The sequence below is a fragment of the Microcebus murinus genome, chromosome 1, assembly GCF_040939455.1.
Source record: "Microcebus murinus isolate Inina chromosome 1, M.murinus_Inina_mat1.0, whole genome shotgun sequence".
Lineage (NCBI taxonomy): Eukaryota > Metazoa > Chordata > Mammalia > Primates > Cheirogaleidae > Microcebus > Microcebus murinus.
The window spans coordinates 45,499,621-45,525,062 of NC_134104.1; the positions used below are offsets into that span (position 1 = coordinate 45,499,621).

Here is a 25,442-nt window from a genome sequence, read left to right on the forward strand (position 1 = left end):
ATTAATTGGCCAACTAATATATACAAAAAATTAGCCGGGCATGGTGGCACATGCCTGTAGTCCCAGCTACTTGGGAGGCTGAGGCAGGAGGATCCCTTGAGCCCAGGAGTTTGAGGTTGCTGTGAGCTAGGCTGACGCCACGGCACTCACTCTAGCCTGGGCAACAAAGCAAGACTCTGTCTCAAAAAAAAAAAAAAAAAAAAAAAAAAAAAAAAAATAAAAGTATCACTGTTGAGATTCCATTTACATAGTTTTTATTATGTTGAAGATATTTCAGCTTTGATACATAATGTTAATTGTTTTTCATAATTTATTAAATATCATTTATAATCATATTTCAGAGTTCTTGGAAAATACTCCATCAAGTTTGAATCTAGAAGATATAGAAGACCTTTTCTCTCTGGCTCAGTATTATTGCAGTAAAACACCAGCTTCTTTTAGGAAGGTATAAGACTAGAAATGATCAGTGATTCTGTATTTCACATTTTATACATTGCTTTATTATTTATTTTGTGTCTACCTTAGTTAAAATACTCTAGGTTGTCACTCTTCTTTGTTTTTTTATGTGTTACAGTTTTGTGTGGTTTTTTTCACTGTAAATACTCTCTATAGTGGAGGAGCAGGTTAAAAAAATAGTAGTAACCGTCTTCTGTTCTGATTATTGTTATTTCTGATCATGAAAAACTTATGAGATATTTCCTAGATATTTGCTTTCTTGACTTTAAAAATTGTATTACAAAAATCTAACACAGGATGTATAGTAACATTTCCTTTATCTGGAGTTCAGCCTTGTACAACCTTAATGATGCAGAGCTGTCTTGCAAACAAAGAAGGGTCACTTAGTCCCATAGAGATCTATACCCTTAGGGACAGGTGCTTTCAGTAAAGGACACCAGACTAGAAGTATTTATAAAGCAAACAGGTTTGTCTGCGACCTCAGGTGCCCATGAGAGCATTTATTATCTTTTTTTAAAAACATTCTGCCATAATAATTTCTAGTTGGTAGTCATCATGTCACTGAAATGTCAAGATAAGGTTAAATTATATTCAGTATAGTTTGTTTCAGAAAGCAGGCAAGGGAAACCTTTTAAGAACATTTCCCTCAAAAAAAATTTTAAAAGATTTGTTTCTTAGGGACTAATTTCAGCTGTTTTCCTCATATACATCACTTCAGTTCCCAACAATGTTGAGAAGTCAGACAATAGGATAACAGTTTAGGATCCTGGCTGAAAAAGAAGACTTACCCTTTTCTTTTTCAGGAGGAGTACTTTTTATTCTTCAGACATAGTAAATAATCTGCACTAGCAGCTGTATATTAGAACAGGCTGTAGATCAGTATGTTACATAATTTATGCAATTCATTTCTGCCACATTTTTGTTTTTTATTACATTGATATATGAAAAACTATGAGTAACTATTTTAAAAATTTAATATTTAACTATAGGTGATAGTTTGGAAAAATAACTGTGTAGAATGTGTTATTTGTCTTAGTCTGTCATTTTGTGTGAACTCTGACAGGAGCTTGTATATGGACTTTTTGTAGCTTTTAGGTATTTGAAATTATGTAATATTAAGTTTTAAAAATCACATGACTCAAGGATATTATGTAATTTTACTTTTTATCATGGTTTAGTAAGAATATTTTTAGGAAAAAAGTTAGATTTTGTATTTTTTTCATAATGTTTAAACATTTCTCTTTAAATAGGATAATCATCACCTCTTTGGTAGTACTTTGTTGGGAATTAAGGATGATGATGCAGATCTGAGTCAGGCTCTTTGTCTGGCCATCTCAGTATCAGAGATCCTTCAAGCAAATCAGCTGCAAGGGGTAAGTAAAGGAAACCCAGTTTGTCAGGGGAATGTATTTTTTAAATACAAGGAAGCAACATTTCCCCGATTCTTGATTTCCATAAAATCGATTTATTGCAACCATGTAGCTGTTTTGCCTTTTTGAATGATTAATGTGTTAAATCTTCTGCCCAGATAGTTGGTTTTTAAACTTGCCAGCTTGTGTGTTATTTTAATTGTCAACAATTATTTTTGTCATCTTGACCCCAGTTTCTGTAAATTGCGTTATCTTTTTGGACATTTCAGCAAAGGGACTGAATGTGATGTTGTATAAAGTACTGAAAAGGGTGAATTCAGCATTTAACAGTTAAATTCTGAGTTGTTTATAGCTAATTAAATTACATGGTTTAATGCCATAAAGCATAAATCAAAGGAGAATTTTTTAAATATGCCATAATTTTCTATTATGATCTTCATGAAAATCTAATGTGGCAGTTTGACAAGTGCTATATTTTAATATATATTCTTTATTATTAGTAGTGCAACAGTTAACGATGGTGTATATTTGGAAGGTGGGTTGTTTTTCCAAAGTTGAGGGTGGGAGAGGAATGGACATGGAACACAGGCCTTTTATGATAGATCAATTGAATGAGAAGTTTCAGTTGGACTTCTGACTTTATCTGTTCTGGTTATTCATAATTTTCAAAGTATATGTATCTCACCTTTTTTTTAATTTGAACTAAAATTAAAAAAATAAATGAGAACATACAAGTCAGCTTAAAAGACAGCCATGTGAACTTCTCAAGTTAAAACTGGCATTGTAGAACCTTCCCCCTCATCCCTTCACGTAAGAAGGACCTTTTAGTTCTTATATGAATTGAGCTATTGATAAATTTGTGAACTTATTTACAAAAATAGGAACAGTGTATCTAAACAGTGTAACTATGTAGTATTTACATGATCGCACCTTTAAATATTGTCAGATTCTAATATAATTAGTTTTACAGCTCAAATTGACATTCTTCTGCTATATATTTTAAGACTTTCTAGTCAAGAACAATATGTAAAAAATGTTTTAACTATTTAAAATGAATGAAAGTATTTAGGACCTTGAGCTTATTTTCCTGTACCTATACTTACTGGATCCTCCTAATTCTATGCTAGATATATTTTTTAATAAACTTCTTTCCTTATTTGGTTAATTGTCAGTATTGTGTCTCATGAACCTCATGGCAAATTCCAGTATGTTAAATGTCGTTTCCCTTTTAGGAAGGAGTCCGGTTCTTTGTGGTGGATTGCCGTCCTGCAGAACAATACAATGCTGGGCATTTATCAACTGCTTTCCACTTAGATTCAGATCTGGTTAGTATAAGTACTGATTAATTTTTTTGTGAAAAGTAAGAGAGGAAGTAATTTTTTTTCTTTAGTTCAAAAATAAATATTCATGTCCCCAGTTGGAGACATTTTTCTTTCTGCTTAAGGAAGGAGTCTTTGCTCTTGTAAGAAAAGTGTCACTGTCAGGTTTGCTTTTCACCTAGGACACCCTTTTGGCATCATAAGTGGTAGATGAAAACACTGCTAACTATGGCTTACTATGCTTACCATTGTTATGTCAGTAAATTCTAAACTTACTATAAGCTCCCTGATAGAGCACTTAGCATAATGCCTTGTACCCGGTAAGTTCTCTATAAACATCAGCTTTTACTGTAATTGGGTAAGAATTCTACAAATAGCCAGGCACGGTAGCTCACGCCTGTAATCCCAGCACTTTGGGAGGCTGAAACAGGAGGGTCACTTGAGGCCAGGAGTTTGAGACCAGCCTGGGCATCACAGACCCTATCTCTACAAAAAAAATTTGTCTTTTTTTGTAGAGATGGGTGCGGGGATCACTTAAACCCAGAAATTCAAGGTTACAATGAACTATGTTCACACCACTGCATAGTGGGTATCAGAGTGAGACCCTGTCTCAAAAAAAAAAAAAAATTCTACAAGCTTTTACTATAAGCCATTTTAAAAATCATGAGTATTGATACAGTATAATAAACTAATACTTAATAAGGGTAGTATCTGGCATATAGATACACAGTTGTTAAAATTACTATTGTAGAGTAAGTTGAAGGAATGGGTAAAGCGAATAATTAAATATTGTCAAAGATGGGTAAAGCCATTGGTAGAATTGAGACTGTCGACATTTAAGCTGTTCTGGGGTTTTATAGTGACGAGGATGGGGAAAATAGAAAGGAGTGGGATAGAAACCCCTTTTACTAGATATGCATTCTACCCTTCGCCCCAACTTGTCTGGAAAAGTTGATGCTGAGGCAGAAATGGTGTGTAGAAGGACTTAGGAGGTGTCATGGAAAATGGAGGTAGAAGAACTCAGAGAGTTTGGGATACAATAGGTGGCAAAGGTCATCTTGTTCATATTTCTGTACCTTTCTTTTCCTTGATTCAACTCTTATTCCTATTTTTAAAATTTATGCAAATGATTTATGAATACCTGAATTAAAAATAAATTTCAAAGAATATCCCAAGTTAACCACTATTAACAGCTTGCTTAATCTTCCAGACCTTTAATATATACTTAGATATTTGTTCTGCTACTTTTTCACTTAATGGTTTCTTCCAGACCTTTCTATTTGAGTACATGCTTATTGATGGTGCATGGTGGTCCATGGTATAGACATACCATGATTTATTGTGTGATAAATGTACATTTGGGTTATTTTCTATTTTCTTGAAATAAGCAGTGCTGCAGTTGATATCTTTATACATATTTTGTGAACTTATCCAAACATTTCTGTAAAGTGGATTCCGATAAGAATTGTTGGGTTGAGGTGTATGGGCATGTAAATTTTACTAGAGGCCACCATATTGTCCTTTTAAAAAAAAGCTGAACCACCTTACATTTTACAACTGTAAAGAGCCTTATTGGATACTCTCAATCTTTTTTTATTTTACCAGAATAGTGAGTAAAAAATTATAATTACTAATGAAGTTAAATATCTTTTTTTGTAGTGTGCTGTTTATTTATATTTGTTTTTGTTTTGTTTTTACAAGTTGCTTTTCCATATGGTCTGTTCATTTTTCTATTGAATTTTCACTGTACTTTTTATGTAACCCCATTATAACATTTAAAAAAAAATTGTGGCTTTTTTTGTACTTGTTTCATTGAGGGTAAGAAATGAATTTTTCACCCTTGTATTTACTGTCCTTAGATTAGTGCTAATAAATAAATGGCTCCTACTATTTCTGACAATCCTCTAAGAAATACATGGTTTGCCATGTAAGTGGAAACTAAAAAATAGAGCTTATTTTGATCTATTATTTTTTACTCCTTTTGTCATGATACCCTACCTGGTTGTTTGCTATATAAGAAACAAAAAAAAACAAAAAATGTTTCTCTAGTAGAGAAATATCTTCTTTAAGTAAGTTAATCTTTCTGTGAATTTTTAACTTTTATTCTAATGTATTATAAATACATTTATAAACATTTCTAATATCCCAGGGATTTTATTTATAAGAGCCTTTTCATTTTCCTTCATTTTCATGGTGGCTCTTTAAGTGTTGGTTTTTTTCCTAGAAAAATATTTCAAGTTTTGAAAATGTATATGAAACATAGGCTTGCCAAGTTTTTAATTTTTTTTCTTTAAATTGTCTAGATGCTCCAGAACCCTTCTGAGTTTGCACAATCCGTAAAATCCTTGCTGGAAGCACAGAAGCAGTCCATTGAGTCTGGCTCCATAGCTGGTGGGGAGCACCTCTGTTTTATGGGTAGTGGCAGGGAAGAAGAAGACATGTATATGAACATGGTCCTGGCACACTTTTTACAGGTATACTGACATAGATTATTTCAATTTTTTTGGTTATTGCTATCACCTTTAAGAATTCACAGATAATTTTTAGCTTTCTGTTGGGAAAAGATGATTGAGGAATTAATGAAATGTGGCTCATAAGACCATTATTTTATTGTATAACCCAATATTACTATGTTAAAGACAGAAATAGGAGTTTGAAGGGTTTTGCCCTGAAGGAATGTGTGGACTCAGTGGTTCACTTATTAGAGGCTGCTATCATGAGAGAGCTCTCAAATCTCCAGTGGGGATGTTTACCAGGAGGGCTTCCCGGTATCTCAAAATCTGTGAGCTTCTCTGTGTCTTGAAAGACAAGGCATGGCAAATATGGCCCACAGGATGGGAGCCAGAGACAGTGAGTGCACTTTGCCCAGAGAAGTGCCCCGGTGGTTATAAAAACCTGTTTTATTAGAAATGGGTTTCCTGCTCTCTCCTATCTGTCTACCTTTAGTTTAGTTCACCATAACTAATCAAAGATATATTGAATCACTATTCCTCTTTTGTTCCACCTTTGTGAATTGACAACTACTTCTTAGAACTTAGAAACTAGCCCCTAAAAGACTTTGTACCTGTTTGTTCACCTAGATAAATTAGAAGCCCCTTGAGAGGACTTTTGACCCTAATCCAATACCTGTATCCTCTAGCAACTGTATTCCCTGATATGCAAATATGTTACCCTGACGACTGGTAATTGATGTCTGTGATTATAAAAACCTGTATGAATCTAACCATTTGGCTGGCGGTTGTCGAGATCTGCCAGTCCCCTAGGAAGCTCCCGCTGTGTTTTATCTGATCTTTTCATATATATATACCTTAGTCTCTGTGTATTCTTTTATTTCTCTCTGTTGCCTATCAATTTCCTTACCCTCTGTGGTAACCTCTATCTTAGGGACCTGGCTCCATGGGGAGAAATAGCTAATCTCCTCACGGGCCTGCCTCAACTACTCTTACCCCGCAGTTTGGCATAGTCGGCAGGATACCCTCAGCTTTCATGTACACTGTCAGATTTATCTGTATTTTTCTTTACAGCATTTTGGGTTTGTGTCATGCCAAAAATGTCATCCTCTACAGATTTTGCTCAAACATTTATGAATTTTATTTTTTATGTTTAAGCCTTGAACCGTCTGGAATTTAATTTTGTATAAGAAATGAGTTAGGAATTAAAAAAAAATTTTCCAGTTACCTAACCAATTGCTACCAATTTGAAATACCACCTTTTTAATATACTGAATTCTTCTATGCATGAGGATCTATTTTGTTGCATTGGTCTTTTTGCCTGCTCATACTGTGGTACTTTTTATATTAAATAGTAGCTATATAATTCATTATAATATCTTCATTTTAAAAGTGAATAAATATACATGCATATTTATTTCTTACTCATAGCTTTCTTTCTTTTTTGTGTTTGAATGTTGTCTTCAGCACATCTAACTTGTATTAGTGGTTTTTTGAAACCTGTCCCTCTGCTTTCTTTCAAAACTTCACTCAGTGATGGCTTTCTTTATAAAAAAAATAGTTGTTTATTAGGCATTCTTTGGTACTTTATACATTAAAGGCCTTTGATTGTGAACTATGGAATCAGGAAGACAGTAGGCATCGTATTACACAAGCCACTCAATTTGTATTCGGTTCTGTTCATCTTATATTTTAATGGGAATCTGATTTGAGAAAATCAGGCTAAAGACAAAATCTTTGGAAGGCAAAATCACAGAAGGAACAAAGTATTTAGGATAATTTTAAACCTTATTGAAGGAAAGAGTTTAGAAATTTATACAGAATAATAAAAATAGGAACCCAAACTTATTTTACTCATAAATTTACCTAGCCTATTCTAAAGATGCGTTAATATAAACTGTATGTTGTGAGAGCTGTCATATAGCAAGAGTTTAGAATATTGTGAACTTTTTTTATTATTCAAAGTTCTTGATGCGGTTTTAGAAATTTTTTGCCAATTTTTATTATGCAAAATTTCAAAGAAATTGGAAAATAGGGAGAATTCAACACTACAAATTCTTTATAAAGACATACCTACATTATCATCATACTTTATTATAAAAACACTAACTAGTGTTCGTTTCTCTGAGTTTCCTAAGATCTGAAACCAGACATCACATTTAATTGATGTCTTTTAAGCCTCTCTTAATTTATAGTTCCTTTTTCTAATTTTTTTCCTTGTATGTATTTGTTAGAAAAAACCCAGTTAATTTGTCTTAAAGAATTTGTCACATACTGGGTCTTGCTGATTACATTCACACGGTATCATTTGTTAGGTTCTATCCCTGGTATTTCCTGTAAGCGGGTAATTAATCTAAAGACATGATTTGATTGCCTTTTGTGGGGAATGGGGGGGGGGTGTAGATGGTCCTGGGGAGGCAGTGTGTGCTTCTGTCAGGTGGCAAATACTGTCCAGATGTCTCTCTTTTTTTGTCTTTCTTTTTCATTGTTTATATTACTTAAAGATCCATTATATTTTTAGTAGTTTGCAAAACCGTAACATTCTGTTATCTGTTCTTTATAATTAGGTATAATATTTCCCTTACTGTTTTATAAAGGACACAAAATATTTTGAAAGCTTTTAAAACGACTCTGATTATACACTAAAATACCATTTAACTTATTTAGGTTTGACTACTGCATTATCGGTACTATAATACAAGTAAAATCACAGTCTTGTTAACAGCCATGAAGTTGTCCCCTTCTTCCTACCCAAGCACTATACCTTACAGTGCATAAGGTAAAGTGCCAAACTCCAAAATGTCAAGGAAAAAAGAAAGTCCAGGAATTTAAAATATAACCATACATTGTATTTGTCAATGCTTTAGAACTATCAGAAGTTTTATTTAAATTGAATTTTTGGAATAATTAAATTTTATTTTCCATTACAGAAAAACAAAGAATATGTGAGCATTGCCAGTGGAGGATTTATGGGTAAGGTTTTAATGTATTAATTTCTTTGCCTCTACTTTTTCTGATTTGGAGCGACCAAAGTAATGAGTGGATTCTCTTCAATCATTCAATATTTTTAGAAAAGGCAAGGCCAGGAGGACATATAAGTAGCAGACAAACATAATAGACAATTGAAATGAGTGAAAATTTAAGGCTATTAAAATAGATGTGTTTAATAAGATCGTGTTTTAAAAAAATATTTCTGTAAAGATGCATTAAAAAGTGCCCCTATTATTTGCCTCTATGCAGAGAAGGAATAGAAGATGGGACTGGGAAGCAAGATTTGGAGGAATACTTTTTATAGCATATACCTTGTACTATTTGGGTGTTTTGTTATTTTGTTTTTGAACTAGAAAGTATTAGCTGTTAAAAAAATATTGTCTGAATGGAATAAATTAAACTGATGTTTAATTTTCAAATCTGCAGATTAACTTTCTGGTAATCTAGGATAGTAAAATAATTGGCAAGTTCTTTACAGTCAAGTATTTGAATATTTACGAAGTATTAGGTCAGTGGAATAAGATTTAAAAAGAGTTATAAAAATACTCAACTGTAAATGCTAGAAAAAGTAATGACAAAATCAAATCAGTCTATAAATACTTTGTGATAACTGATTACACAACTGGAGCTCTGAAAATCAAATCAATATATGTTGAAGGTAACAGAATCTTGTGTTTTAGCCATGGGAGTAAGTTCTGAGCTTATATAATTTTCTTATGCTATAACTTAGAATTTTTGCAACATTAGGATCTATTTCCTCTTGCTCTATGTTAATATTAGCATGGATTATGATTATCTCCTGTATAGATATATCATGGCTTGATAACTAACTACCTGTGAGGGTCATACTCAGAGTGATCTACAAAAGAGATAATTTTAATAAATAATGTTAAACAAGTACTGGCCCTAGGCCTGGTGTTATTTGTTAGGAATCCTGATAACATGATATAAAACTTGGCTGTTAAGCTTGTAATTCTCAAAAGTGTCTGAACAGCATTCTTTTATAGTATAATCTAGATTTTAGCAACTTTTTAAAATCTATGAATTATTTCTTTTACCAAGAATAATCTTTCGTTCCATAACTGTTAATGCCTAAGAGTGGTTCTTTATTATGGGAAAGATTGATTTCTCTTTATGGTATCACAAAAGCCACCATCGATTTTCTGTTAATCCTTTGTCATAAAAATGTTGCAGAGATTATCTGTTAATACTTGAAATATTACCTTCCAAAGGGGAAAACATAAAGCCTATAAAGTTATCATCACCCTTAGGGTCAGTTAAGAAAAGTTATTGGTGTACAGAGGGCTTTAGAAGGAAGAAGAGGGAGGTTGCTGTCAATTGGAGTTGTTTGCTTCTTTATAGGATTTTGATTGTGTCCTTGGATCCTTTTTTCTCAGCTATGTCGTGTTTATTTTACTTCTCTGGTAATGAATCTTTCCAGAGGGGGTTGCTATTTCAGATTCTGTTTTATTTTTCTTGTTTATCTTAAGCACTGCAGCAGCACCTGGCTGACATTAATGTGGATGGCCCAGAAAATGGATATGGCCATTGGATTGCTAGTACCTCAGGCTCAAGGGGCAGTATCATTTCTTCTGTTGATGTAAGTGTATGTGTAGAATATGTCTCCAGATTTGGATAAATTCCTAGAAAAGATGATTAACTACTAACTTCCTACCATAATAGAAATGGAGTCAAAATACTTCAAATACCTACAATGAGCAGTTTTTTAGTCTTAAAATGGTTTCACGTAATGAATTAGTTTGTTAGGGCTGCTATAACAAAATACCACAGACTGGGTGACTTAACAGAAATTTATTTTCTTACTGTTCCGGAGGCTGAAAGTCCAAGAACAAGGTGCTGACAAGTTTGGTTTTTCCTTAGGCCTCTCTCCTTGACTTGTAGATGGCCATCTTTCCTCCACCTCCCCTTTCCGCACATGTTTTTTTTTTCTCTGTGTGCATATGCCCATGTGTCTCCCTCTTATAAGAATGTCAGTCAGATTGGATTAGGGGCTGCTGGTATGACCTCATTTAACCTTAATTACCTCTTTAAAGGCCTTGTCTTCAGATATAGTCACATTCTGAGGTATATTGGGAATTAGGACTTCAACATATGAATTTTTTTTTTTTTTTTTTTTTGAGACAGAGTCTCACTTTGTTGTCCAGGCTAGAGTGAGTGCCGTGGCGTCAGCCTAGCTCACAGCAACCTCAAACTCCTGGGCTCAAGCGATCCTACTGCCTCAGCCTCCCAAGTAGCTGGGACTACAGGCATGTGCCACCATGCCCGGCTAATTTTTTACATATATATATCAGTTGGCCAATTAATTTCTTTCTATTTATAGTAGAGACGGGGTCTTGCTCTTGCTCAGGCTGGTTTTGAACTCCTGACCTCGAGCAATCCGCCCGCCTCGGCCTCCCAGAGAGCTAGGATTACAGGCGTGAGCCACCGCACCCGGCCCAACATATGAATTTGGTGTCGGCACAATTCAGTTCATAACACATAGATAATCTTTAGCAGTAGTATGTTTGCTAATCATTTGGAGAGCAGTCAATACATCTATGTTCTACTTTTCAGGGTGAATCTTCTAATGGCTCAAATGATAGAGGAATGAAATCACTAGTAAATAAAATGACTGTGGCTTTGAAGACAAAATCCGTTAATGTCAGGGAAAAAGTCATCAGTTTTATTGAGAATACATCAACTCCTGTCGACCGGTGAGTTGTTTATACCGTATGAGTTTAGGATGAGTAATTAAAACTAATGACACATGTCTTACATTAAGTTAATGTTAGCTGAGTTCAATGTGTTCCAGAAAAGGATCATAAAGTATATTTTCTATTAGATGATTTCATAATTTTTATTATAACTGCAGGGATTGTACTTTATTGCTATAAAATGTGGCTGTATACTTTCCTCTCCTGTCCCACTCCTCTGAATAAGATGCAAATAATGGATCTACCCCTTCATATCATTCATTACAAAAATTTGTGTCCCCTGTGTGTATTATGTTTCATATAGTAACTGCTTCCCAAATGTCAAATGGGTGGAGAGTGATCCACTAAATTCAGTGATCTCATAGCAGGATCTTTTCCCTCTGCATCAGGAATTTAAAACCTAGAAAATTTGGTCACAGAAACCTACTTTCTGACATTTAAGAGTTCTGGTATTCATAGAATTTTGTTTACAGAATATTGTTTACAAAATCCATTTTTCTGTGAATTACAAATGAGGGGCATGGCTAAAAATTGATAAGCAAGTTTAAGAATGTCTGTTATATTGTTTCATATTATACCTATGAATGTATAATATATTTTTCCCATATTATCCTTAATCTTTCTTGTTCTTGGAGTTCAACCTTATATTTTCAACAGATAATTTATTTCTAAGCAAGCTTTATCTTGGAAATGTGTTACAGTATTTGATTTCACTTACTTGCAGTCTCCTGGGAAAGTTGAAATATTTGACTTTGAATATTTGAATGTCAGGAATTTGTTGTTGTTACTTTATTAAGTATGGTACATAGGCATACAAACATACATTTTTCCCTTTTCGTAAACAGCAAAGAAGATAATAGGTTATTTTCATTAATCCAAAAAATTGTACTTTATCTAAAATGGTCGGCTAATAATTATTAAGGAATTTTATCAAGCCTGAAAGATTTGTTTGCTCAGTAAAATAATACCTGCTCTCAAAAGATAACCTGTTTACTTTTAGTTAATGCTTCTGAATTGGAGAACTATTATCTCTACATTTTGTAGCATGAACATTTAAAATTTTATTTTAAAATGCATTCATTTTTTTTTCAAATGGACTGGTGATAACTGTAAGTCAAAAAAACTGTCTTTGTTAAAGTATCACTTGAAACTGGCTTTTCTTCATTTTTCTTTGTACTTGGAATGATTGAAACATTTTCTTGATAATGTACGTTACTCTGAGTTAGAAAAACTGATTATACTGTACTATATTTTTGTTTTAAAGCCATTGCATTTTTTATAATCATTTTGTTCTGTCCTCTGCCTTGATTTGCTATAGAATGTCTTTCAATCTTCCTTGGCCAGACAGATCATGTACAGAGCGGTAAGCCAAAGCCAATGAATAGAGCAGCTTTATTGAACCATCCTTTTCCTTTCCTTTAGCATGCCTCATGCATCTCATGCTGTCTTGGCTAAAATTTCATGCAGCTGTTTTAGATGCTAAACTTTTCTCATTCTGCTTTTAGGAGTGTATCGTGTTGATTGATAGGTTCTTTTCGATTTTTTTGTTTGATCATTTTAATTTTTTTCCTTGCATGCTTCTTTATATCTCCCATTCCTCGATGAAAATCAAGTTCATTCAAACCTAAGAAGTTCATAAAACCTGAAGGTTTTATTTTCTGTTACAGGGGAAGATGAAACAAAGAAAGTGTGAATATAGTCAAGAGTTGGCAGGTTATTGGCTTTGGAGATCATTTGGTTTTATCTCCTGCCCACCAGTGAGAAAAATTACAGCACCAAAAAATAGGCATAGTTCATGGTTCAAAATTTGTTAATTCATGTATATTATATAATTTTATATTTTTAGATTTTCTTAATAAGATAAATATATTTAGGTTGGCAAGTTAACATTTATAAATCTGTTCCCAAAAAACAGTTCTAGGGTTTTACTTTTGGTTTTCCTTGAGCAAAGTTAGGTTGTGGTGGATATTTTAATGTATAACCCATCACTTGTCAGCCCCAAATAAGATGAAGTGTTTGTCATTTAAAAACATAAAGAATCCTTAAGTTTAAGGTTTAAAAATCTATGGATCTTCAGTTAGGATTGAACAAAAGAACTTCACTAACTTAATTCAAAATGGCTTTGCATTTTTATACTCACAGAAATTTTCTGCAATTTAATTTAGAATATTAATTATAGCAATACCTGTGAACATTGAGAAAGAAATTCTGGTCATATTTTGAATGTAAGTTAAGCTTTGGAATAATGTAGTTGACTTTTTCTCAGGCCATTTTAATTTTTTCAGTAACTAGAAGTAGCATTTTTTAAAATAGTAGTTTACTTTCTAATGACTTACCTGATAAGTCTGTATTTATTGTGACTTGTTCCTATACAATACCAATTATAGGCCTTCAATTATAATTTTATCAAAAACTATTTTAAAGGAAATTGCTTTTTTAAAACTTATAATCTATTTGTGAATCATCTGTTTTTTCCTGTTATTGGACCATTGAATTAGTCTAATTTTATTTAACTCCCAAGTTTTCTCTCAAAGTTTTAATTTCATTTTTTTTAACTTTTCTCTGGTCCACTGGCAGATATATTTATTCTGACAGAGTTAGAATGAATTGGGGTTTTTTCTGAGCTCAGAAAATCAAGTTAAAACCTGGTCAAACTATTTTGTTGATGTTTCTGTTATTTGGCAAAAAAGTATAGATACACTGTTCTTTAAAAATAGTCCAGCTATTCAGTTTCATTAATTTTTAACCAGTCTTTCAAGAACTATCTCAGTAATCTTTCGCATTCAGGTTCATAAAAATTTTGCATTGTATTATAAATCTAGGTCAATAACGAATAACTTGTTTTTAGGATTGTTTACTAATACTTGCTTTCTGGTTCAAGCATTTGCTATAAATGTTATATTTTTTATTTTCTGTGTTATAGCAGTTCAATTATGCTTTAATATCAGGAAAGAACCTATAATTTTTATTTATTTATTTATTTTTTGAGACAGAGTCTCACTTTGTTGCCCAGGCTAGAGTGAGTGCCTAGCTCACAGCAACCTCAAACTCCTGGGCTCAAGCGATCCTCCTGCCTCAGCCTCCCAAGTAGCTGGGAATACAGGCATGCGCCACCATGCCTGGCTAATTTTTTCCCTATATATTAGTTAGCCAATTAATTTCTTTCTATTTATAGTAGAGACGGGGTCTCGCCCTTGCTCAGGCTGGTTTCGAACTCCTGACCTCGAGCAATCCGCCCGCCTCGGCCTCCCAGAGTGCTAGGATTACAGGCGTGAGCCACCGCGCCCGGCCGAACCTATAATTTATTCTCATAAAATTTTATAATCTAGATGGCACTAAAGCATTTTTAGATAAAGCTATTTATTACCTTTGTCTTTGCCTTGTATAAGAAGCTCAATCTGAGTTTCAAAGATGTTTGAATTATTTCTTTCATTTTTATCTCTCTCTAATGAGCATAGTTTGATAATTTACAGGATAATTTTACATTAGATATGTTTTAATATAAAATCAAATCATTTTGTGACTTTTAATCAACTTTAAGCTATGTATTGATTGACTTGTAATTTCCAAAGAGTATCTGTTATAAACTCTCATTAGTTTTTATTGAGGAATGTTGTTTTGCAAGAAGTAAAAGATTTAAGTTTATTTCAACAAAATTAGGCTACAGTAAGATTTTTATTGATGATATATATTAAAAATTATTTAAAATATAGATTTGATCTCTATGTTCTGAGAAAATTGAATTCTAAAACTAAGACACGTAACGTGATTCTTTTTTTCCACATTGGAATATCTCTTCAAAATAGAAGATTTTGCATGTCTTCATATATCACATGCCCATAAAAAATGCTAGCATTTTCCTTTGTAGTAAATAATTTTAACTGAACCTTATCGTACTAGAAAACAATGCTCCCCCCCCAAAACTTGTAGTATTTTGTTGAGATATCTTAATTTAACTCTTAGTTTATTTGGGGTTACCTGAAAAGTACTCAGGTATTAATTTTTATATTAAAAAGAGAGAGAACACACTTACTGTAGAAGTAATCAAGTTCAATTTACATGTTTATGTTCTGCCTCTTTTTTCTTTCTTTCTTTTTGTTTTTTTTTTTTTTTTTGAGACAGGGTCTCTCTCTGTCACCTAGGCTAGAGTACAGTGTCGTCATCATAGCTCACTGCAACCTCAAACTCCTGGGCTCAAGTGATCCTCCTGCCTTAGCCTCCTGAGTAGCTGGTACTATAGGCGCGCATCACCCCACCTGCCTAATTTTTGTATTTTTTGTAGAGATGTGGTCTCGCTCTTGCTCAGACTGGTCTGGAACTCCTGGCCTCAAACAATCTTCCTCCCTTGGAGTACAGTTGTGAGTAATAAGGCCTGGCCCTATGATCTGCCTTTTGAAAAAGAAAAATTCATTTTTATGGTTTGTTTATACTTATTCAATAGAAGTAGAATCTTAGTTTCAATTAAAACAAAAGTAAGCTGGACATGGTTGCTCACACCTGTAATTCTAGCACTTTGGTAGGCTGAGGTGAGAGGATCGCTAGAGTTCAGGAGTTCCAGACCAGCCTGAGCAACATAGTGAGACCCCATCTTTACAAAAAAATTAAAAAAATTATCCAGGCATGGTGGTGCACACCTGGCATCTTAGCTACTCAGGAGGATCGTTTGAGCCCAGGAGTGTGAGGTTACAGTGAGCTATGATGATGCCACTGCATTTCTTTATTTTCTTTTAATTTCCTTAAATTAGCTATCTTAAAACTATGATTACATTGTAGGGGGAGGTAAAAAACATTTACATTTTGTTTGAATATTCAAATGTTGCTTGGTAAAAATCTTTGAATAACATCATAAGTGATAATTTCCCCCTGAAATTCTTTGAATTTAGGCATGTGAGCAGCAGTGACAGAGTGGGCAAGCCTTACCGTGGTGTAAAGCCTGTTTTCAGCATTGGGGATGAAGAAGAATACGACACAGGTGTAGTAATACACTTATGTACAGACTGCTTTGCTCAGTCACTAGGAGTGATTTATAGAGGTCATTCTGTTACTAGGCAAACAACTACATTAAAAAGAGAGAGAGATTCTGTAGAGAGAATTGGAGAATCTGGGGCTTTCTATTAAGAATCAGTTTTTAGATATCTGAAATTATGCCTATTAGAAATCCAAGCAGAAATGTTGAGTAGGAATAGGAGTCCAGCTGAGGAGAGAGGTCTAAGCTGATGAGGATTTGGGCCTATCAGTGTAGAAATAGTATTTAAATCCCTGGGATTGGATTTAATTCCCTTTGATCACCCACTTAAGAGATTAAGAGTCATGGCAATAAAGTTAAGAGAATTCCAAAATTGAGACATCTGAAGAGAGCGGTTTTTAACGAGGCAATATCCTAAAGGGCCACAAGATGGGGATATTGTGTCAGAGAAATTTGTTATCTTCTGTTTGGATGTCTTTAGGTTTTAAAAAATAATTTAGTCTTTGGTTTATAATCCTACTGCCCAAATTATCCTAATTAAGCAATCATAATTAATATTGGTTAATATGTGTATTGAGTTTTAAATATATATATAAATGTATAGAATGAAAAACAAAGACTCCTAAATCTCACCTTGCTTTTTCCAGTTAGTAATACATGTTGCATATTTTCCATTTCAGCCCATATACCTCCTCATTCTCCTTCTGTCATATAAACATACAATAATTTATTTAACCAGTCTTTTTCCAGTTGATATAGGTGGTTTTCCAGTTTTTTTCTGTTTCAAATAGCAATGGATATTTTTATACATATGCCTAGATTAGCTTTTGAGAGTATATCTAGAGGGTAAATTCTTAGCAGTAAGTTTGCTAGATTATAGGGAATCATATTTGACATAGGTATTATATTAATATATCTATATTTTAATAGATATTATAAAATCATTTTCCAGAACACTTGCTTAGAGGTAAATGTGCTATTTCTAATTACTTCTTTTTCTTCTTTTTTTCCTGTTATCTATCAGTCTACCTCCCTGAATATCTCAGCTCCTTTCATTAACAAAAAAGAGAAGCGAATGGATGAATAAATTGTATATTTACATTTATCATGTAAACACACCCATGTATTTAGACTATGAAATATTGGACCATAATGAAAATGAGAAAACTGAACTATGGGTATCAACATACATAAATTTCACAATGTTGTAAGTAGGGTAGCAGTTGCCGAAGAATGCCACTTAGTAGTCTACTTTTTATGTACATTTTGTTTAAACTGCAAAACACTTCTCTATATTATTTAGCAATATTTGTATAAGGTTAAAGACATGTATGAAACTGATAAAGCCAAATTCAGATAGTCGGTTCTTGGTGGGAAAGGGAGGGGAATATGAATAGGGAGAGACACATGAGGGCTTCACTTTTTTTTTTCTTTTTAGACAGTCTCACTTGTTGCGTGCAGTGGCATCCGCATAATTCACTGCCACCTCAAACTCCTAGGCTGAAGTGATTCTCCTGCCTCAGCCTCCTGAGTAGCTGAGACTATAGGCACATTCCACCATGCCCTGCTAATTTTTTTCTTTTCCTTTTTTTTGTAGAGATGGGGTCTTGTTCTTGCTCAGGCTGGTCTCGAACTCACCCAGGAGATCCTCCTTCCCAGCCTGGGCCTCCCAGAGTGCTAGGATTCCAGGCATGAACCATCGTGCCCAGACAGGGCTTCACATTTATTTAAACTGGCATGTAGATAAATGGAGTTTCCTTTTTAATTATGGCTCTTTATATTTTGAAGTATTTATTTAGAAACAAAGGGAAGAACATTTATAATTACCCGAGACTATAATTCCCCTTTCTTAAATTAGAAAAACAAAATAATTAAAATATTTTATTTTTATCTTATTTTTAAAAACTAGATTTTTACTTATTTATTCCAGGACTGACTTTATTATTTTCCTTAAAATCAGAAACCAGTGAAATAAGAAGAACTCCACCATCTTTACCCTCAAGATAGGTGCTTATTACTGGATAACCCAGCCATCTCTTTACAGACTAGGCAGATAATGGTTATGTTACCTGTATCAAAAGAGTTGAAATTTCCCAAATAGTTTAATCTATAAAAGTGTATTCTTTATATTTTCACCTGGCTTTTTTACCACATAAAGTGATTTTTCATAATAATATTCCTATATTAGTATCAGTGGCATAAGGGATTAGAGTGGCGGAATTAGAATGTTTTTTTCAATACATATGTTCAAAATACTGCTGAAAATTTTTTTAGGCTCTTAAGAAATATATCATTTTAAAAGTTAGTAACAACCACATTTAACATTTAAATTCTTTATAGATTTCAAAACACTACTGTAATTTTTAGGCTGTTAAAAAATGCATCATTTTAAAAGTTAGTAATATCCATATTTAACACTTTAAATTTTTTATAGATGAAATTGACAGTTCTTCAATGTCAGATGATGATAGAAAAGAGGTTGTAAACATTCAGACTTGGATAAACAAACCAGACATCAAGCATCATTTTCCTTGTAAAGAAGTGAAAGAGAGTGGACACATGTTTCCTAGGTACTTTTTAAAATGTCTTCTTTAGAAATAAAATTGAATTTGGGGAAGTTAATAACTTTTATTTATCCAAGTACAATAAGATAAAATTTCTCTCTGTTGACTTATATTATGTTTTGATTTTTAAAATATGTCTTATGTAATTTTTATTCTGAAAAATTTTAATTAGAGATGTTAAAGAAATAGTACATTGAACACCCTTATGATCTTCTCCTAGATTCACTAGTTAACAATTTTTATACCACCCCATCTGTGTATGTATGTACACACACGTCTACATACACTTCCCTTTCGTGAAAACATTCAAAAGCTTATAGATGTGACACTTCACCCCTAAATGTGTGATCGTAAATCTCCCAAGTAGATGAGCATTCTCATACATATCTCCAGTGCCATTACCCCACCTAAAAAAATTTAAAACATTAATATCATTCAACATATAGACCCTACTCAGAATTTTCAGTGTCCCCAAAGTATCTTGTATAAATCTGTTTTTTGCTTCCTGATCCAGGATCTAGTCATGGTTCACATGTTACATGTGTCTGTTATATCTCTTTAGTCTTAAACCAATGTACAACCGTACTCTCCTCTTCCCCCTTGCTTCGTTTTTTTTTCTTCATGATGAATGAATCAAAGTTTGAGTCCAGGCCAATTGTCCTGCAGAATGTTCCACCTGCTCGACTTGTTTGATATTCGTCTTAACTGTAGTACTATACATAAAAAAATGTAAAAATATTATCACTGTAAAGTGAGCTGAGGTACAAAAGGGGGTGTTAATTCTGTGCTCATTTTGCCTTAAGAATCCAATTGCAGAATATTATAAAATATGTAAGGAAGCCCAGTTATTGCCTAGTGATCTTTGATTGTTAGGGACCGACCTTTTACAGCCCCACCGGACAGAAAAGCAGAGACATCGAGGATGTAATTACACAAGAGGAGGTTTATTTTCTGGCTAGCCAGGGTCCAAGCCCTAGAGCACCAACGCAGTGGCCACTCTTGCAGGCAAGGACCCTGACTGGGGTTGCAGCGTGCCTTTTATCCCTATGGTGCATACGCTATGTAGTGGCTGATCACGCGTGGATCATGCATTGACCTTTAACATGATTGGTTGGCTGGTAGCCCCACTATACACGGGTTTAAACAATGCAAAGTTGGCGCAAACAAGCAAGCAAGCAACGGTTTCCATGGCAAGCAAGCAACAGTTTTCAGAAGCCGGATGTTGGTTCCGGCTTCACTGGGGGTGTGGGCCTTGCAGGTATGCAATGTCTCGACCCCTCACATGATATTAAATATTAGGCTGTGGTATATTGAATAAGAATAGTTTATGAATATAGATAATACTGTTAAAAGTCTGAAGGTAGTATATTCCATTTCCATAGAAAATATAATATTTAATGATTTCTATGTTGAATTTTTATTATAAAATATTATATACTTTTTGTCTTAAATAATTTCAGGATAATCTGTTAATAAAACATTAATTTTGCATACAATTAGAGGAAAATTAAAAACTTCTATTATTCAGCTTACTTATAGATTATCCTCTGTATATGTTTTTAAATTCAAAAGTAATTTCATTTACAGTTGAACTTTTTTAATAATTGGGACTGTTGAAACAGCACCTATTTTGAATTACATATATTTAAAATTCTTGTTTTCTTGTCATGCTTTTTTTTCTCTCAAGTCATCTGTTGGTTACTGCAACACATATGTACTGTTTAAGGGAGATTCTTTCACGGAAAGGATTGGCTTATATACAGTCTCGACAAGCACTAAATTCTGTAGTTAAAATTACATCCAAAAAGAAACATCCTGAACTAATTACCTTCAAGTACGGAAATAGCAGTGCTGCAGGAATAGAAATCTTGGCAATTGAAAGGTAAGATTTTTCTTAGGATGATATTATCTGAATTACTGTATTTCATTATTAAACACAGTTTGTTTCTCTATCTGGGGGAGTGGTTGGTGGAATAAGATAGTTGAGCCACTTTTGTTAGTATTCTTTATCTTTTTCTCCCCAGTCCTTGTTCATACATGGGTTGCCATTAGTATGTGATTTCAGTTAAGTGCCAATCTAATTTCATAAACTTTCTGACCCAAGGGTCTTTAAGAATAATCTACACTAGTGCTGCACTAAATGCTGGTTTGTAGTGAAATAAGAAACTTGTCTCAGAATGTAAGTCACTGCATTTATTTTCCTTCATCAAAAAATTCTCGTTTCAACAAACTCTCAGTAAACTAAACAGTGTGCTGAATGATGTTGTTAATTTATAATCTGGTATAAAGTCCTTCTTATCTCATTGTAGATCAGTAACAAACCATTCATTTCGCAGACTGGCACAGCTACAGACCATGCTAATGTTGATTCTAAACCATTTTTATAAATAAAAATATGAAGCCCTAAGGGTTGAATGACTTCCCAGATCTTGGCACCTACTTTGTGATAGAACCAAATATTGCCCTCCTGATCTGTAGTTTATTCCACCTTACGTGAGTTTGAGTTGTTCTTCTCCTGAGATTTGGTATTACACTTATTAATTTACAAGAGTGTTTAGTAAGCTGAAAGTAATGTCTGAACACTCTACAATTAGGTAACAGATATATGAATCTGAACTGTTTTATATACCTCATTAAAAGAAAATAATACCTACTTTTTAAAAAATAAAAATCACTTTATTGTTTTATGTAATAATATATTCACAGTATGAAAATATTCAAATAATAAAGGAAAATGTAAAGAATTTGTTTCCCAAATTCTACCCTGTTAACACTTTGGTGAATATCTTTTCAGATATCTTTCTGTGCATATGTATTCATATATTAAAAACCAGATAAATTTGATACAAGGCTTTTTTATAACCTGGTTTTAAAAAAAAACTTATTAGTTTAGAGGGGGGGAAATGGGCATTTATTGAAACCTTAAAATCTGTGCCCCCATAATATGCCGAAATAAAAATAAATAAATAAATAAATAAAAACTTATTAGTTTAATGTGAATATGTTTGCATCTTAATTTAAATTCTTAACATTATAATGATTATATGGATATTCTCAGGGAAATTGATTTAATCAGTCCCATGCTGATTGGTGTTTTGATTGTTTCCAGTGTTTCACTATTAACATTCTTTTAATTGATTTTTAAAAATCTGTATTTACAAACTTGTCCAATTAGTATTCCCAGGATAAATTCATACATGTAGTGGATCACAGGGTACACACATTTTAATATCTACTTATAAGTTAATCCTAATGAAAAGACATTTGAATTATGACTCTCATGTATGATAGTAGTTGAGAATTATGTTTTAAAGTGTTTTTCGTACATTTTGCTCAAGAAATTGAAGTTTATGAACACTTTTAAATCCAAAGTTTTGGAAGATTGTCATAATAGTTGAAGATAAATTAGCCAGATTTCCCTCTCTCCTTGTTCTAAGATACTTATAGTTTTCTATACTGCCTTGCATATGAAACACTTACACATGATTTATACAGTGGAATTTTTTGTTAGGTTTTATAGAAAAATATTTTTTAAAAAGCTATATTTTTATGCTCCTGGAAAAGAATAAGGATATTTAATCTGTGGTGTTGATATTTTGTGTAATTACTATGAATTTCATCTTTTCTAGTATTTCAGATCCTATGACATCATTTTATTTATTGTACATAACCCTTTGTAAAATTGGGGTAATTATACCTATTTTTTATATAGGAATCTGTTTTAGTGACCTTAAATTACTTGCTCAAGGTTAAACTATTAAGTGTTGGAGTTGCATTATCTTTGAAATTATTTATAGATACTATCAAATTATGACTTTGTAGCTGATTGAATTCTATTTGTACTGGGCAGGAGGATATTGGTTTTTTTTTATCTTCTGTTTTATTATCTATTATATAATTTAATAATGGTAGAAAGAATTTTAGTTCTACACTATATGAAAAATCACATTGCCTTTATGCTTATGTTTTCTTTCTTTCAAACTACGCTTCTGAGTATATGTTGAAATAAACTATGAGGAGTACACAGGAGGCATCTTGCTGGCTTTGTGGGTTAGGGAAATCTTCCCATCGGAGTTGATACCTCAACTGAGTCTCAAAAGGAAAACACTGTATTAATATATATATTTTTTCCCATAGGTATTTGATTCCAAATGCAGGGGATGCTACCAAAGCCATAAAACAACAGATCATGAAAGTTTTGGATGCTTTGGAAAGTTAATATAAAAGAAAATTATTTAAAAAGAAGTTAAAGCAACCAAGAGAAACATGGACATGGACTTCCTGACTGAATACTAACTGGAGACCTTTCATTTGGTCATGGGTGGTGCTTGAATAGCAGGTCTAAGAAAGTGTAAATTATTATAATCAATCTCTGGACAGTTAAACTTTTTAAAAAATTTTTTCTTTTGCATTTTCAGTTTTATAAAATGATTTATTACAAAAGTCAGTTACTAAATAACTTTGAAGTGACTGACCCTGTGCCCTTGTGGACACTAAGTAAGGGTACAGAATGCAGTTCTGTTTTGAAGAGCTGTTTTAAGGGAACATGTATCACTTTCAGTTTAAAAACAACCATACACATACATATTTGCAATGTCTTCACTAAAAATTAGAGATAGAATTAGTTGAAGAGACTTCCTTAACTGCTACATTTAGTTTTACCCACTAAGCAATATCAGAAAGTAAAAGCACAGGTTAATAATTAGCTCACTGTTTCTGTTCCTCTTAAGAGTAAAGTCATTTTAATGAAATGGGTAAAGATTCCTGCCAACTCAAAGTACAATCCAGCTAGTGAAATGTGGAAGCATCAGTTTCTAAATTACCTTTGCTCCATTAGCTAATTATTTGGACACTAAGTGCTTCAGAAATACTAATAAAGTTTATACTAATGGTTTCTAAGGAGCAGTTAAAAGCATTATAATAAATAGTTAGGCATGTTAAGATGAAAAAATTAACATTTTGGGGCAGATTGCATTTTAAAAATTGTAAAAATGTCATTGGTTTTTATTACAAGTGGATTATTTGATTTATATTTCAAAACAAGTGTTAAGCACATATTGGCTTATTCTCATTGAGATTATGGTCTGTGACCACACTAATACCCACTTAAATAAAAGCCAAATAATCAGAGAGCTATATGAACTATACTTGTTTTAATCATCACTTTCAGAAATTTCTTTCTCTTCTTCAGGTTTTGTCATCTTATTAAAGTTCCAGTGGTTCAAAACTATTTTTATTCTCTTAACATGACAAAACTGAAAATTGTTCTGCTTTATTGTGCAGCTTTCTCAATTTATAATGGTCCATATTAGACACATTTGGTGAGAGAAATCCAGGAACAGATTTGGGGCTGTGGAATGATTTTTTTTTTTGTAAAATCTATTTGGGAAGTAGCAAATACAGTCTGCCATATCCTAAAAAGTAATGGATTATCTCTAAGGGGTTGATAGGAGAAATATTTAGATGTACCCTGTTAACAGCTGGTTATTTTGATTTACTTCATGGAAATCAAGTGAATAAAAGGCAACATAATTCAAGAAGGTTTATAGTATTTAATAAAACAGTTTGAGTGGTTGAAGACATTTGCATGAAATTGCACCTGGTGCAATACTTGATATAATTCTCCCCTAAAATTGTTGTATTGCATTTTTTCCTCTTTTTTGGCACTCCTTTAGAAATGTCCTGAAGTCTCAGTTTTTACCCATTTCAGCCTTGGGAAGTTTTTCATAATATTAATGTAAAGATGTTTGTGTTATTGTTTATAAATTACAATTGTAAATAAATCAGTACAGTTTGCTCAAAACTTTGTTCTTAAAGGCAGTGTCTCTGTCTCATTTTTTTCCCTATTTGTAAATCTCTTGATGCCACAAAATTAGAAAATTTAAAGGCTGTTCTTTTAGTAGAATTTAAATGCTCATATTTCAGGTGTGTATTTCTGTTCAGCTAGATGGGGAGGGTTAAAGAGGTAGTTTAAACTAATTTAAATCTAATGACACTAAATTCCACATGTAGTGAATTACTTAATATTTCGAACTACTCAGCCTCTGTGAACTTCGATTTCCTCATCTGATAACACTACAGTTATAAAATTATTCTTGACTGTTATATGAAAATATACTTCATTGAATGTATTAAGCCCTTCAGTAGCTCATCCTCTCTTTACTGGCATACTGACCACAGAACTGGGATTCACTCTTCGGTATCCACTTCTCATGGACTCTCAAGGATTGTAGAGGTTGCAACATTATAAAGTTGTTATTTTCTTTGTTTTAAACATGAGAAAACCAAGGCTCAAAGAAACTGAATGAGTGAGGAGCAAAAGTATCTCCTCTTCTCTGCAACACTCTCTGAGAATTATTTTTGCCTAATAAGGTATAAAATTCTCTATATAGGATTGATGCCACTTGCCCACCATTAATAAAACATGCTTTCTGGCAGGGATGATAAATTTGTACTGAGACACGTAACCATTTTTGCCACTGGTATGTTTCACATAGGACCTTTAACTCCTTAGCATGATATTCTAACATATTAAATCAACTAGCCGTAAACTGGAAGTTCTAGTTAAAACTGACAGTTTGATATGGGGGATATCCAATTCTATAGGTTGAA

At 33.0% G+C, this 25,442-nt stretch overlaps 1 protein-coding gene across 2 annotated transcripts in view; it reads left to right on the top strand.

Annotated features, from left to right (window-relative positions):
- The window catches only part of TBC1D23 (TBC1 domain family member 23), a 61,670-nt gene extending 37,037 nt beyond the window's left edge, over positions 1 to 24,633 (top strand). Inside the window, exons 8-19 of one of the 2 annotated variants that reach the window (XM_076001209.1) lie at positions 342 to 445; positions 1,707 to 1,829; positions 3,059 to 3,151; positions 5,449 to 5,619; positions 8,526 to 8,568; positions 10,077 to 10,186; positions 11,161 to 11,300; positions 12,619 to 12,663; positions 16,184 to 16,272; positions 18,701 to 18,836; positions 20,518 to 20,712; positions 22,968 to 24,633. In XM_076001209.1, the coding sequence (XP_075857324.1) occupies positions 342 to 445; positions 1,707 to 1,829; positions 3,059 to 3,151; positions 5,449 to 5,619; positions 8,526 to 8,568; positions 10,077 to 10,186; positions 11,161 to 11,300; positions 12,619 to 12,663; positions 16,184 to 16,272; positions 18,701 to 18,836; positions 20,518 to 20,712; positions 22,968 to 23,049 (1,331 nt within the window). In that variant the 3' untranslated portion in view covers positions 23,050 to 24,633. The remainder of the gene's footprint in view (positions 1 to 341; positions 446 to 1,706; positions 1,830 to 3,058; positions 3,152 to 5,448; positions 5,620 to 8,525; positions 8,569 to 10,076; positions 10,187 to 11,160; positions 11,301 to 12,618; positions 12,664 to 16,183; positions 16,273 to 18,700; positions 18,837 to 20,517; positions 20,713 to 22,967) is intronic. The other variant, XM_076001211.1, reaches the window with a different exon arrangement.
- The last annotated feature ends 809 nt before the right edge of the window (positions 24,634 to 25,442 follow it).